The 15,174-nt window shown below is 35.8% G+C and overlaps 1 protein-coding gene across 2 annotated transcripts in view; it reads right to left on the reverse strand.

The window, feature by feature from the left end:
* SNTG1 (syntrophin gamma 1) overlaps nucleotides 1-15,174 on the reverse strand; it is a 623,364-nt gene that overhangs the window by 297,455 nt on the left and 310,735 nt on the right. Inside the window, exons 5-7 of one of the 2 annotated variants that reach the window (XM_082719661.1) lie at nucleotides 7,100-7,157; nucleotides 6,238-6,281; nucleotides 6,105-6,146 (exon numbers count right to left, since the gene is read on the reverse strand). In XM_082719661.1, coding sequence (XP_082575787.1) covers nucleotides 6,105-6,146; nucleotides 6,238-6,281; nucleotides 7,100-7,157 — 144 coding nt within the window. Of the gene's footprint in view, nucleotides 1-5,362; nucleotides 5,415-6,104; nucleotides 6,147-6,237; nucleotides 6,282-7,099; nucleotides 7,158-15,174 lie in introns of those variants that run through there. The other variant, XM_082719662.1, reaches the window with a different exon arrangement.

Genomic DNA, 15,174 nt, shown 5'->3' on the forward strand with positions numbered 1-15,174 from the left:
TCTCCTGGAACACAGACTGAATCCTTAGGAGTTGTGGGTGGCCAAAAGAAGAAAAACTAATCTGAGTAATTACGTCAGCTCTCAGTATCACTTCCTAATTTACACGACTTTTCTGTACACCTGACATAAATGCCATGATTTTGGAATATAGCTCCTTACTCAGGAAAGAGAACAGTGGAGGGTGTTGCTTTGTTTTGTTTTGTTTTGTTTTGTTTTCCTTTTATTCAATTTTCATGGACTTTACTTTTTACAATGCTTTAAAGTTTACAGAATTATGCAGAAAGTTCCTTCCCATCTTTTTTCACAGAGTATCCTTTATTATTAAGATCTTGCACCAGTGTATCAATTTGTTACAGTTGATAAGGCCTTATCAGTACATTATTATTGGCTAAGGCCCATAGTTAGATCCAAACAGAGTTCACTGTTTGTGTTGTATAGTTAGTTTTACAGTTTTAACAAAGTATGTGTTCCTTTCAAATAAAATAATTGAACATTTTAGCTGAAAAAGATATTAAGACTGCTATACTTCAAATAGTCCACCATTCAAACTCTACCTTTCAAACAACAAAGATGAGAAAAGTGCCTATAACCCAATTTTTTAGAAGATTTTGTTTATTTGAGCAAGAAAGAGAGCAAACAGGAGTGGTGGGGGGGAGAGGGTAAAAGGAGAGGGAGAAGCAGGCTCTCCGCTAAGCAGGGAGCCCAATATGGGTTTTGATCCCAGGATCCTGGCATCATGACCTGAAACAAAGACAGATGCCTTACCGATTGAGCCACCAAGGCACCCCTGTTACACAATTTTTAATTTAGATCTTCAAACTTCCATTCCACACATTTTCTCCTCCTTGCCTTTCAGTTTAATCATTTTGAAAATAAAATTTCTGTTTTGTGAACTTGTATAATCTCTATAACACACATGTACCCTTGTCATTTTAACCTGGAGAGTGAGAGTGACTAAGAGTGTTTGCAAGAGGTGAGGAAGGAATATCAACGTGTTCATTTCTACCTCAAGTCACTTTGTCCCCCGAGTATCACCTGGTCTCCTTGTGCCTGCTGCTATATATTCTCTGTGTCCATTCCTCTAGATAAAAATTTGCTGAGACCACACTAAGTAATTGGTTTATCAGGCTTGGCTTTGTCTCATTATTAAGGGAGCTGCAAAGTTGGATCATTGAACTATGTTAGACAGCAAATAAAGGAATTGATGAGAATTAGTAGCCAAGAGTGAAGACCATGCATTTAATTAAAGAGTGGCCTATGCTATCTATATTCATACCTAATGAGACAGACCTGTGGGTTTAGCAGAGAGGGAACTCCTAACAGTGTTAATAAAAAGCTAAGTTGTAGGTAAGGCAAGTTCTGGATATTTTATTTCTTTCCAAAATCAGACATAGCATAAACAATATTTTGCACATTTCTGTCTTTGCATTGAACATTTCTAAAATCAGTAGAAAGTATTAAAAGTATAATCATTTCATATATGGCTTTCTTTGGTGGTAGTTAATTTAAAGAAAAGGAGTCTACTATGTTTAGAATTCTTAAGCAAAGTATTAAGCAGTAAGGCCTCAAAACCTTTTTCCAAGCTGAGAACAAATTAAGAATTATTAGCAGTTAAGTAAAACACAATTTGTAACTCTGTGATATTTTAATCTTTTTTGCCAAGATGTAAAATGATGTGTGTTCCCAAATCACATCCTAAATATGTTCCTTGGTAATTTATAAAACTTAAACTGTTTCAATAAATTAATGCTTTATTTTCAGATGATAGGACATAAGCCTTTTTAAGTTATTTTCTGATTAATCTAAGTTAAGAAAAGAACATATTCTTTTTATTCCAATGGAAATTTTGAATTAAGTCAAGCATATCATAATAATTAAAATGCTATTAAACAACACTTAATATTAGTTTTCTCAAAATTTGTTTTTATTGCATACATATATCATTTTAACTTACATACTTTGAGATACTCATTCTGTTCTTATAAGAATTACAGTTTTTTAGAGTTTAGTTTAAAAATAAAAAATCAGATGTGGATAGTTATTTGCAGTTCTAATTATCTAATGTTTTCTATCAACAAAGCCATAGAAACAAAAGGCATCTTTTTTAGAACACATAAATTTCAATCATGAAATCAGAAGTATTTTAGAAGGAAACCTCTGGAATCCTCTATCCATCCATTCTGCTTTGCCTAATAATGAGTTATCCTATTTTGAAAGTCTTATTAGATGGAAATTTCAATTGTACTTACAGATTTTCATTTCCAACCATCTTAATTGTAGACTCAAGATGCATTTTTTTCCTACTATAGCTAGAACTTATTTCCTTTTATTCTGACTGAGCATATATAGATCACCACTGTTATACTCTGAAGACCATAAGTCAACATGCCCTTTCCTAATAAATTTTTTGTACAACTCTTTTAATTATTAAACGCTACAGAAATGATGTCCACATAGCAATAAAGTTAGAGACAAAATTATTTGTATATTCTTTCTTGTCACACAAGAACTCTATCTCAGTATGTCTCATATAGATGATACTCAGATTTTCTTTTTGATATGTGATCAATTTACCTGTTAATAAAATATAGATAGATGATAGATAGAAGATAGAAAGGTAGAGAGATAGCAATCAATTTAATGTGCCTAAGGTTCAATGGCCAGGTAAAGAAAAAATAGAATCTGGTCGCCTGGGTGGCTCAGTGGGTTAAGGCCTCTGCCTTCGGCTCTGGTCATGATCCCAGGGTCCTGAAATAGAGCCCTGTATCGGTCTCTATGCTCTGCCTCCTCTTTTTCTGCCTGTCTCTCTGCCTGCTTGTGATCTCTGTCTGTCAAATAAGTAAATAAAATCTTTAAATAAAAATAGAATCAATCTGGGACGCCTGGGTGGCTCAGTTGGTTAAGCGGCTGCCTTCGGCTCAGGTCATGATCCCAGTGTCCTGGGATCGAGTCCCACATCGGGCTCCTTGCTTGGCAGGGAGCCTGCTTCTCCCTCTGCCTCTGCCTGCCACTCTGTCTGCCCGTGCTTTCTCTTGCTTCTCTCTCTATGACAAATAAATAAATAAAATCTTTAAAAAAAAATAGAATCAATCTTAACATCAACAGTGACAACAGATCTGCCTTTTCTTGGGGGGGGGGGAGGTACCTTAGGGTTTTTTTGTATCTTGGGAGTATAACTCATGGACTACAAAACACATTCATATAAAAAATAAAAAGACATCTGCTATGATGAACAAGAAACCCTCATTTACAAACAGCTCTGTCCCTCAAGACGTGGGTGCCCACTTCAATTTCTGACTGGGTGTGGTGGAAGGAGCTTGGCATGCAGACCAGCATGCATTAGGACTCTCTCTGTATGGGAAGCTCCAAGGGGACAGCATGGATTCAACAAGACACTGCCCAACACTGACACAGTAGTAACCACTGGGAGTAGTAATCACTGGGAGTGAATAGGGAGAAGAGTGCCAACATGTGAAGCAATATTATTCGATGGCATAAAATAATACCTAAGTGTTCTTAATTGCCACATCTGTGCCAGGAGTTTCATATACATTACTCCCATTCAATCTTTATAAAGGTAATTATTAGTTTGCTTTTACAGATGAGTAAGAGAGGGACAGAAGCAAGTTCATTTTCCTGAAGTTACAATGTTAATAAGTGGCCCAGCTAGGACTTGTAGATAGTTGTTTGTGAGTGTGAAAGCCCTCTAACCTGAGTACCCTGCTACCTTCCCACCATGTCACACACCAAACAACCCTTAACACTTGTGCTGGTCTTTCCTATGAGGAAACTTCAGAAGCTTCTCTTCTTCAGCAATCTTCTTCTTGCTTTGCATGGTGTGGATGCAAACCCAGAATTGATGTATTTTTTGTCCACGTTAGTAACGTGGAAACACACAGACACAAATGCTTCAGTGATCTAATTGTAGGCATTTGGCTAAATAATTCCTTAACAGTCTTACTGGGTACCCATAACAGACACTGTGGGATTCACCTATCACAAAGATTAAATCTTGTAACACCAACACAAAAGTTACATCTATATTGTTGAAGGCATCCTAAGACTGAAGCTAACCAGGGACCAAATACAAAATTTCTAGCAACATCAATGAGTAATGCAGATGAATAAAAGGAAAGTTATATGCACCCACAACATACTGTCACACCTACTCAATTTGTTTCTGAGTTTGGAACTCTGTGTGAATCACAGATTTGGAATACAGAATGTGGTATATCAGCATGCTATTTTAAAACCATCTACATCCTTTGAGCTTGTTGTGCCTTTTTCTGCCCATTTAAGTCCATTCTTAAACATTTAATTAATATCTCAGCCCCACTGAGGTATAAGTCAGTCTACTTGCTTAGGTCATTAGCAGTGAGGACAAAGGCATCTAATTACTGTTGGAAAAGGAAAGAGTGGAACTTCAGAATATTAGTGCCTATATTTCAAAGTTGATAAGGTTAAGCCTCTCAAAAAAATAAGTGTATTGTGAAGAGCTGCACATAATTTGCAATACAATCCTAAATTCCTTTTCTTTGAAACAGAATGAACAGCATTAGGAAGTGGCGTTATTAGCACATTCTAATCTTTCACGCCACACTAATCTGTCTAATCAAAGCTAGCACAGCTTGTGTGAGCATGCTGCCTGCCTCAGAAGGCCAAATTGCAAACAGGACCCCATCTAACAGCATGTGGTTTTAAAAGAGAATGCACTTGGTTTTGCTCCCTGTATAATGAGTTTAAAATCAATTTGTATTTTCGAGAGAAGACTAAAGTTAAAATATCTTTGCTTACATGGCTATATTTAACATTTGCATCTGTATCGGCAGAACAGAGCACTTTTTGCTGTTTTCTCATTTGTCTCTAACTTGTTCTAAAACTCTGCTTTTTCTGAACATATCTGTAGTAAATTCAAGACTTGAAACGCATATTTTACATGTGATGTTCAGCACAGAGTGGCGATACCATGGCCCCAGTAAGATTTTGGAAAAGACAAAAGACAAGTGATGAATACAAATTGGATGAATTATTCCAAGCATGCAAAACGGAAAACCCTCCCGTGCATCACTGCTTGTGGGACTGTGGTTTCTCAGAAACACTTGTGGTACTTCATTGAGGTTTGAAATACACAAACACATCAGAATGGTTTTCTTGAAATACCTTTTAACAGAGGAACAACGTATTCAAACAAAACCTTTAGCATAAACTTTTGAACATAATTTCTCCTCTATCTCTTCCATTGCGAGCTACTATAGAAATTCAGTGAAGGTTCTATGAATCTTATTTAATCAACCAGGATGAATGTTTCCCAAATGCCTAACACTGTCCTATTCTTTTTGTAACATGTTTTATGTCTTCTCACCATCACCAACAGAAGCCCTTCAACCTTCCAGCTTCTCCCAAAGTGTGGTTGACAGGCCACCTACAATAGAACCACGTGGGCTGACTATTAAAATTCAAATTCCTGGGCCTACCTAAACTGACTGAAATAGAGTATCTGAGGCTGAGGCTTCAGATATGCATAATTACCAATATCCATCCATCCATACATACATACATATTACAGAACACAACAGCACACACACACAAAGACTGATGACCATTCTGCCTAGGGCTAATTCAGTATGCTTTGAGATTAAATTCTAAATTTTGTCTCTTTCTTTTTTCTCTCTCTCTCACACACACAGCTGTTATATGCTCTTCCAGTTGACTCTGTTACTGTGTAAGATTTTACAGACATAAATTCTATTGTTTATAAGCTTCTAAACATTTGCAAAGAGTCAGAGACATATTTCACCTAGAGATATATACTAAGTGGACATTGGCTGGCAGGGATTAATAGGAAAACTGCAAAAACACATAATAAGCAACGGTCAAGGTATTTCTTTGAATTACATTTCATCTTGGGTAGTACCACAGACCTACTTCTAATATGAAACACATACACAGACACTAATTAAGAGATCATCTGAAAATCTGATTAACACACTGGACCAATGTCACATCTACCTAATGAATAAATCGAACAGTGTTTAGCAGTGCCATAGATCCTTATTTGCACATGGGGAATATTACGATATTAGGAAAAAGTAAAGAAAACTCACCACTTCTTCATGTCTGCATTTTCTCACATTAATTCCATTTATCTGCAGTGAAAAAAATTATGGTTTCACTTGGCATACTGTGAATTGAATTTATGTATTGGTTGAACATAGAAAATAAGGGTAAAATATATACCTGTAGAATTGCATCTCCAATAAAGAGCAGCCCTGAAAGTTCCGCTGGAAAGGAAGAAGGGTAATGATTATGCACAAACTATTTTCTTCATACAGATGAAAAAGTTTTGTAATTAAGTAAAATAAAAATTAATACAAGGAAAATATTAAATGTTTTAATTCAGATAGCATCTTAAAAGATCCACAAGTAACAGGAGTGCAAAAGCAATTGTATGATTCTGCCCACACACTGGAATACCTATTTCCATTTAATCCCATCATTTCAGATCTTACTGTTGCCTAAAACTGGTCACTCTTCTGGATGGATGACAAAATTTTCTCACGTACTTATAATATTAAGGTATCTATGAAAAATTTTCTACCTAAACATTCAATCCATCAGTTATGAGATCAGCTCTAGGTTTCTTTTTGAACATTAGATTATTTTATTGATTTCAGTCATTGAAAAAACTGTTTTACATGTTTGGTGTTTTTCTAAATGAAATTTCATAACTAAGTTAAACTGCATACGAGAATTGAAAAAATATGTGTATGAGGAATTGCCTTATTTGATGGGACTTTTAATCATTAAATGTGTCTCTATGTTTGTATAATTGAAATAATTGAAAAGCTGTGCAGTCCCTAATTTTTCATACAGTCGCATGTTCTTTTGTCTTTCATCCTTGCTTTCCTGTGAAAGAAATCCTTCCTTGGAGTAATAAAGTGATAGAGTTAGGAATCAGACTTGGCCACCTACTCTCTGGTCATGAGGAACCTGGAGCTAGTCAGTCACATGTTAACTTATGGTTCTTTAATATGACCTATTCTTCATTAAGGATAGCTTACAAAGGAACAGGTACTATGTAATTCTCAAAACACTTTACCTCTTTGCTCCTTGGAGATTTTTGAAATGACAACTGGAATATTGTGTTCAGCTCCCCCCTGCAAAGAAAAAAATCATATGTTGTGCTTTTTAATTGCAAAAGTAAAAATTCTGCCTTTAATTAGGAAACTATACATGCTAAGAATAATATGTTAATGGACACCAGATACAATCTAAATAATCTTGTGGAATTTCTCTACTCAGCAGATAGTGCTCCCCAAAATACTTATCTACCTATTTAGAATATACTGTGACATCTAGCAATTAATAACAGTTGACTTTGAAAGCCTGTGCTTTTCAATTAAAGATTGGAAATGCCTTGAATAGGCATTCTTTCCAATGCGTAGCATGCTGTCCATTGCAGAATTTCTTATTTTGTTTAAATGCCAGATAATTATGTATTTCCATTAACTAGCTAAGTTGCTCTATGTGACCAAGCACAGACCCCTTGGGATGTTAAGTAACTAGAGAGACCTTTACCTGCACAAAATGATATAAAAAATCAGAGTGCATATGCATGTTGGGAAAGGGATCATCTGCATTTCTTTAATTAATATTAGATTTCTCTATGTGTGAAAGCACATGTGGAAGAACATAATAAAATATGCTGGCAAAACACTGTGATAATTCTTCATCTAACTGACCAGATGAGATAAGAGAAAATTTAAAAAAATAATAATAATAAGTAAGTGAGACCTATATGGAAATAAATAATAAATCCTGAAATAAGTGCATGAAAATTCTGTTTAAATATTACAGAGCTGAAACCAACAGTTGAAAAATCAAATAAATTCACTAAAGAATAAAATGTTGGGGTGCCTGGGTGCCTCAGTCAGTTAAGCATCTGGCTTCACCTCAGTCATGATCCCAGGATCCTGGGATGGAGCTCCTATGGGGAAAAATAAAAATCCCTGCTCAACAGGGAGTCTGCTTGTCTCTCTGCCTCTGCCAACCCCCCATTGCTCTTGTTTTGTCTCCCTCTCTTACTCTCCCCCCCAAATAAATAAAAAAAATCATAAAAAATTATAAAAAAATAATAATAGAAAATAAAATGTCATGTATTAAAGAAGAATAGCACTTTTAACACAAGACAGTTGAAAAGACAATCTAAAATCTACTGGGTTTCTCTATCTTCAAAACACATAAACTTCCTAGAGCTTTTTTTATTTAAGAACAAAAGTTATTTTAGAACCCTATTTTTTCCACGAATGTCAGTTTTTAGTACTGAATTGCCAATATACTTAAATATAAGGCGGACAATAGTTTTTGAGAAAAGTAGTAGTAGTCAACATTTTCTTGGCAAGTATTCCTAATTTATTTCCAGAATATTAAAGAAGAAACATAATAAGTGAAATATTGAAAACTCTCTTCCTCACATTGAAATTCAAACCCAGTGCTAACTCACTTTACTCACTATTTTCTACCAACCAAATACTCACCTACCCACCAGGACTAGCTCTGTGTAAGAGACATGGCTTCTAATTCCGCTTTGCCTTTTGGTCAGTATATTCATAACAAGCCCAAATCCTGTTTAAGATGACTTCTCATTTGATCAAAAGATAGTGATTTGTGTCTGATAGTATAATTGAAATTTGTCCTTATTTAGCACACAACAAGCACTGAATACAAGGTAGTTATTATCCTAATTAGTCTATCAATTAAGATTTATGAATAAAATTATATGGCATTAGAGTGGTAAATAAGCTTAACACTAATCTGTTCTAAGACCCTTAGTAGTTACTAGTTACGGTTCCAAATTCCCAATCCCCTTTTTCTGTTCTATTCTTTCTTTCCCGTTATATTTATCAGTTTCCAACCTCCTATTATCTTTATTCATTTATTATATCTATTATTCATTTTCATTCATTTTCCCCCATTCCTAAGCAAAATATAAGTTCCAAGAGGGCACTGAATTTTTCTAGTAATTTGTTTCATACATAGATGTAAACCCAGTGCATGGAATAATATCTTTCTTTTTTATCTTTGAAATGTTTATTGATGAATGAACAAATGAATAAATAAAGTCAAAAGCTTTGCCAGGCCCAAGAGCTATTGTTGTAAACATACTGAAGAATGATTTTAAGTAAGAGCTAAGAATGTGCAATGAAATTAAATGCCCATGGTTACAGTTAGTTTCTAGAGATACTTGGAGATTGGAAAGGATTTTAAGAATATGTCTCCATTTCTTGGAAGAAAAAACTAGTTAACAGAGACTAATCATCCACCAAAGAAGTTTTAGGTGGTATAAAAAAGAAGAAATAAACTCAACCAGATATTTTGTGGTTCAGATATTAGGGACAGAAAGTGACATTTTTTTATGTCACTTTTTTGGTCACATATTTTTATGTCACATATTTTTTTCTTGTCTGTGTGGCTGTCATCAGAGTGTTTTTCTTTAGCTTTTCACATTTTTCTCTCCTTGCACTACTGAATCCAAAAATTCCTCAGCACTCAGATTTCTAATGCCAAGTACCATGGCAGGACAGTGGGAAACCTCTCCCTGAGATCTATCTAGGGAAAACAAAAACAAACAAACAAAAAAACGAGATAGCAATTTCTGGGGGCCAGCTCAGTAACTCCATTCCTCCCTCAACACCAGAAAGTTAGAACTATGTTTCAATGACAGACTGAAACTAACCCGTATTTTGTCAAGTTTTTCTTCTATATGTAAAATTTCTCCTGAAATTTGAATGGTTTGAGTCCAAAAGTGTTTTTTTTTAATTTCTTAATCAAATTTTTAATCAAAGTAGGAGTTGTGAAAGAATTCTTAAATCAATTGCTAAATGGATTCCTTTTGCACATGTCCATCAACATGTGGTATATATACACAATGGAATACTATGCAGCCATCAAAAGAAATGAAATCTTGCCATTTGCGACAACATGGATGGAACTAGAGCGTATCATGCTTAGCGAAATAAGTCAAGCAGAGAAAGACAACTATCATATGATCTCCCTGATATGAGGAAGTGGTGATGCAACATGGGGGCTTAAGTGGGTAGGAGAAGAATCAATGAAACAAGATGGGATTGGGAGGGAGACAAACCATAAGTGACTCTTAATCTCACAAAACAAACTGAGGGTTGCTGCGGGGAGGGGTTTGGTAGAAGGGGGTGGGATTATGGACATTGGGGAGGGTATGTGCTTGGGTGAGTGCTGTGAAGTGTGTAAACCTGGTGATTCACAGACCTGTACCCCTGGGGATAAAAATATATGTTTATAAAAAATAAAAAATTAATAAAAAAATCAATTGCTAAAGAACAAATTTTTAGACAAAACTCAGGAGATGAAATTGGAACTTAAAATCATAGTACCTTAATTTATTGGATGATTTGTGAGAGCAGTCCAGCTCTATTAAAATTAATAAGATTTAGCTCTCAACCTAAATGGGGAAATGTAAGGTTTTCCAGTCAAGAATCAAACAATGTAACTCATCCTGTTTGAAACAGCTGACAGGCTTCCTACTACACTTAGAATAAAACCCCAGATCCTCAGCAACCCTCTGTCTTAAGGCCTCAACCTGCCTTATGTCTTCATCCCGGATGTTTATCACTGGAACACCAAAGGACATCATTACACACTATCCCCTCTGCCTACATGGTTGTTTGTTTTTTCTTTTACTCAACCTGGTAAACTCCCACTCAAATTCAGAATTTTAGCTAAAGGATTCCATTTATCAGTGTCACCTCGCTTGAAGTAATTCACTTCTGTAACACTGAGTCCAGGCTATAATTTACATTTATTTACATCACAATTTGATTAATATCTACTTTCCCACTGGATTATAAAGGGCAGAGGGTCAAGACAGAGTTTCCTTTACAGGTACTTCTCCTCAACCTACCATTAGGCCAGCCAGGGTGCAGGCTTGTGGTCAATGTTTAGAGAATAAATGAATTAATTGAGCTCTGTTGTTCCAGTGTAAAATCAAGACTAAGGAAAATGAGGCAACATTCTACAGTGCATCCCAGAAATTATTAAAATATATACCATTCAATGCATAATTAAGTTTACAACTAGCTTTATAGGAACCAGGATATTAATTCTTTTCTGAAGCATTTTAAGACTCCATAAAAGAATTTGCCAGTATAACTGAAATTCCACCAAATCAAAGCTAAGATGTTCCTAGAACATTGGAAATCTTGCCAGATAAATATTTTTAATATGATATTTTCATTATCCCAGTTAATCAATCAATCATATTCTGGGCTCTGGGGGAGATAGAGAGACGTAGGCCCCACCATTATATATCTATTTAGAGCTAGGAAGATATTTGTAAGCAGATAATAACAACACAATAATTAAGGTCAAGAGCCTAATGAACAAATATGGGATAAGTACCTAAAAGAATATAATCTGAAAATATCATGGGAAGATGTCCTTACCTATTTGAGTGCCATGCCTACCTCCTAATATCACTTAGTTTGAATTTGGCACAAATTAATGGTCTCTCCCACATACTGTATAATTTCCTTCATATGAAAGCTCAAAGTAGGAAAATCTATAGAGACTGAAGGTACACAAGTAGTTGCTTAGAGATGAGTTAGGGAGATAAGGAGAGAAGGGAATGATAGCTCAAGGACACGAGGAAGACAAATTGTTCTAAAATGCACACATCTGAATATAATAAAAACCACTAACTTGTATACTTTCAGTGGTTAAGTTGTATGATATGTAAATTATATCTCAATAAACTATTTAATTAAAAATGGTCTTTATAATGAAAATTGATCAGTGGTTTTAACTGACTTTTGGGGATTCATCCATAATCTTCAACCTCAGATTTATTACCTGCCTGATATCCTCCTATTTCTATGGTGTAAAGGTATGTATCCATAATGTCTCTGGTGGAAATAGAAGAACAAACTCAAGTAAAAAGAAAGAGAACAGGGTGAGGAGAAGTATATGTAAATGAGGGTGTGTTGTATCACCTACTAATAAATTAAAAGGCAGAAATTTATTTTTTTAAACTTTATTTATTTATTTGTCAGGGACAGAGAGAGTGTATAAGTGGGGGGAGCTGCAGGCAGAGGGAGAAGCCCTTCTGAACAAGGAGCTAATGTGAGGCTCAATCCCAGGACCCTGGGATCATTTCTGAGCCAAGGACAGTTGCTGAGCCACCCAAGTGCCCCTAAAATGCAGACATTTACTATAGCTGCTATTAAGACATATATTTTTATTTGGTAAATTTGATGCAAATAATACCACGTCTTTGATATTAAACTGCTTGCTTGATCCTGGAAATATTGATCTATTTAGTTTAATTTTGAATAAACCAGAATGTAAATAATTTAGAGAGGAAATATTACTTCTTTTCCCAAGTAGAGAGTTTAGAGATAATTTAGTCTGGCTTCTACAGCTACAGAGCATAGTTATTAACAGTAAGGACTATGTCATTTGCTTTATGTGAGTTTAGACCCAGCTCTGCCAAGTACAACAATGGGTAAATTACTTAACCTCTTAGTACCTAACCACATTGCCTATAGAGGAATAGCAATAGTTACCTACTTTGTTCGATACTAAAGGACAAATGAAATTGAATATAAATTACTTAGCATCTGGCATTTAAGGAACAGTTAATAAATACTTGCAATTATTGTTTATAAATGATAACATTTTAATAATTATTACAATTTCATTCTTGATTGCTGCAAAGTTAAAGATTTCATGTAAATGCCACCTTTGATTACAAACATTCCCTTAATGGACATAAATGACATAGCATTGTCTGTTGGAAAATAATTCTATGGAACCTTTTCTAATAATAATAATCAAAATACCAGGGGTGCCTGGGTAGCTCAGTGGGCCTTCAGCTCAGGTCATGATCCCAGGGTCCTGGGATCGAGTCCCGCATCGGGCTCTCTGCTCAGCAGGGAGCCTGCTTCCTCCTCTCTCTCTGCCTGCCTCTCTGCCTACTTGTGATCTCTGTCTGTCAAATGAATAAATAAAATCTTTAAACAAAACAAAACAAAACACCCTTTCTCTAAAAAGTGATTTATTAACTGACAATGGCCAGAAGTAGGATTTAATAATATGCAAATATACGGTATTCTATTTTCAAAGATATGGAAGATCAATAAAAGATAGTGGCTTGCTTTAAGGTGATTATCCATATGGTGATTCTCATAAGAATGAAGCAAAAGTACAAGAACATTAGGTCTTATGTTGCAAAGCCTTGGTGATTATTGGGAATGCAGGTGTGGGAGACCTTTAAGTTATTTGTGGAAATAGTTAAGTTTCAGGATAGTCCAGACAAAAGGGATGAGCCCTTGAAAAAAGATTTTACCAGAAGGCCAGAAGGCAGATGTGGTATGAGGGAAATGGGGGCAGGAGCTGAAGAGCCGGAAATAAAGGACAGAAAAGATCATCGGTATTTTGGAACTCTGGAAAACTAGACAAGGGCCCAGATCAGAATGTCCTGTAAGACAAACGAGTAGATATGCCAGCCAGCCTGATAAATCTGAGAGCTTCAAGGTGTGAAAATCAAAAACAAATGGAGACCAGCCTTGAAAATTCTCTGAGCAGACAAAACCACTTTAGTCAGACAAACAAAGCTTCATTTAGCTTATTTTGCAAGGCTTTCTTGTTTATGCCTCTAGGAATCATAAGTAAAATTTGAAGTACTTCCCAAGGTTGTTATGAGGTAACCACTAACCAGTTTTATCATTTAAGAAAATTGTAATTTTATAACCAGTCCCTGTGAAGAATAAATAGTCACTGCCTTCCCACAATGTAAGTTTTTTTATAGCAATCTACCCTGAGTCTCATTCCATGGTTTGGTTTGAGTGCTCTTGCTCTGCAAACTGTCTTTTTGGTGAGTGCGCATAAACTTTCACTAATTACTATTTCAATGATTCCTTATTTTTACTTCTGTAATTTCTGAATTTTTTTTTTTAATAAAAAGAAGCAGTTTCAGTCTGAGAACAGAGAAAATTATGTGATTAAAGTGGAGAGTTTAGGCATCTTTTTGTTCAGTTTTTGGAGAATGGTATTTTGGAAGTTTATAAACGTAAATAAGGGGGTGCCTGGGTGGCTCAGTGGGCTAAGGCCTCTGCCTTCGGCTCAGGTCATAATCCCAGAGTCCTGGGATGGAGCCCCACATCGGGCTCTCTGCTCAGCAGGGAGCCTGCTTCCCTTCCTCTCTCTGCCTGCCTCTCTGCCTACTTGTGATTTGTCTGTCAAATAAATAAATAAAATCTTTAAAAAAAAAACGTAAATAAGAAGAGCTTGACATTTTACTGAGTGACAAAAACAAAAACTAATAAGGAAGAAAAAGAAAAACACACACACTGAATTCTGAACGATGTTTAAATTGAGGAAGAATGAATAATGGTGAAAGCCAGGGAAACTCCTAAAGAATTGTCAAAAAAAATCCAAAGTTATGGCAGATGCTAAAAGTGTTCTAAAAAGCAACACAAAGGTAAAAATAGCTTGAATGAGCAAAGCTTTCTGGAAGACAGTGCAAGACTGAGCACAGCGCAGAAAACTCTAGCAGTGCTTCACGACTAAGTTTCTGATCAGAATGTAGGACCATAATTTCTATTTAGGTGTAGGTGCTTGTGGATGAAACACTATTTGATGACAACAGAGGTGTGCATATTGTACCTCCAAATTTCACCTCATTATACCTTGGTTCAGTTGCACATTTGCTCCTACTTGATTGGCCAACTGCACTGAGAGAACAAAGTAGAAACTAGCAGGAATCCAGGGATAGGCATGCTCCCCAGGGGTTAAAAAGAATCCCTTTCTTTTTAAGGAGCTGAAGACCAAAATTTAGCTAAACCAGAGGATGGGAAGATGGATCAAGATAGTCAGCCTTGTGTGTGGCGGCTCTATTTGTCAGGATACCTGCTTTGAAACGTGGAGCATTAGCACAAGTCTGTCATGTCCCCGCAGGTCCTTGGTTCTGCATTGGGGGATTTTGTTTTTGTTTGTTTTGTTTTGTTTTGCCCTCCTGTAGAATTCACATAGATGCATAGGTAATTTTCATCTCTACCTTTCCATTATAAAACACACCTGTTATGGGGCACCTGGGTGGCTTAGTCAGTTAAGTGACTGATTCTTGGTTTTAGCTCAGGT

Source organism: Mustela nivalis, assembly GCF_964662115.1.
Source record: "Mustela nivalis genome assembly, chromosome: 2".
In the NCBI taxonomy this organism is placed as follows: Eukaryota; Metazoa; Chordata; class Mammalia; order Carnivora; family Mustelidae; genus Mustela; species Mustela nivalis.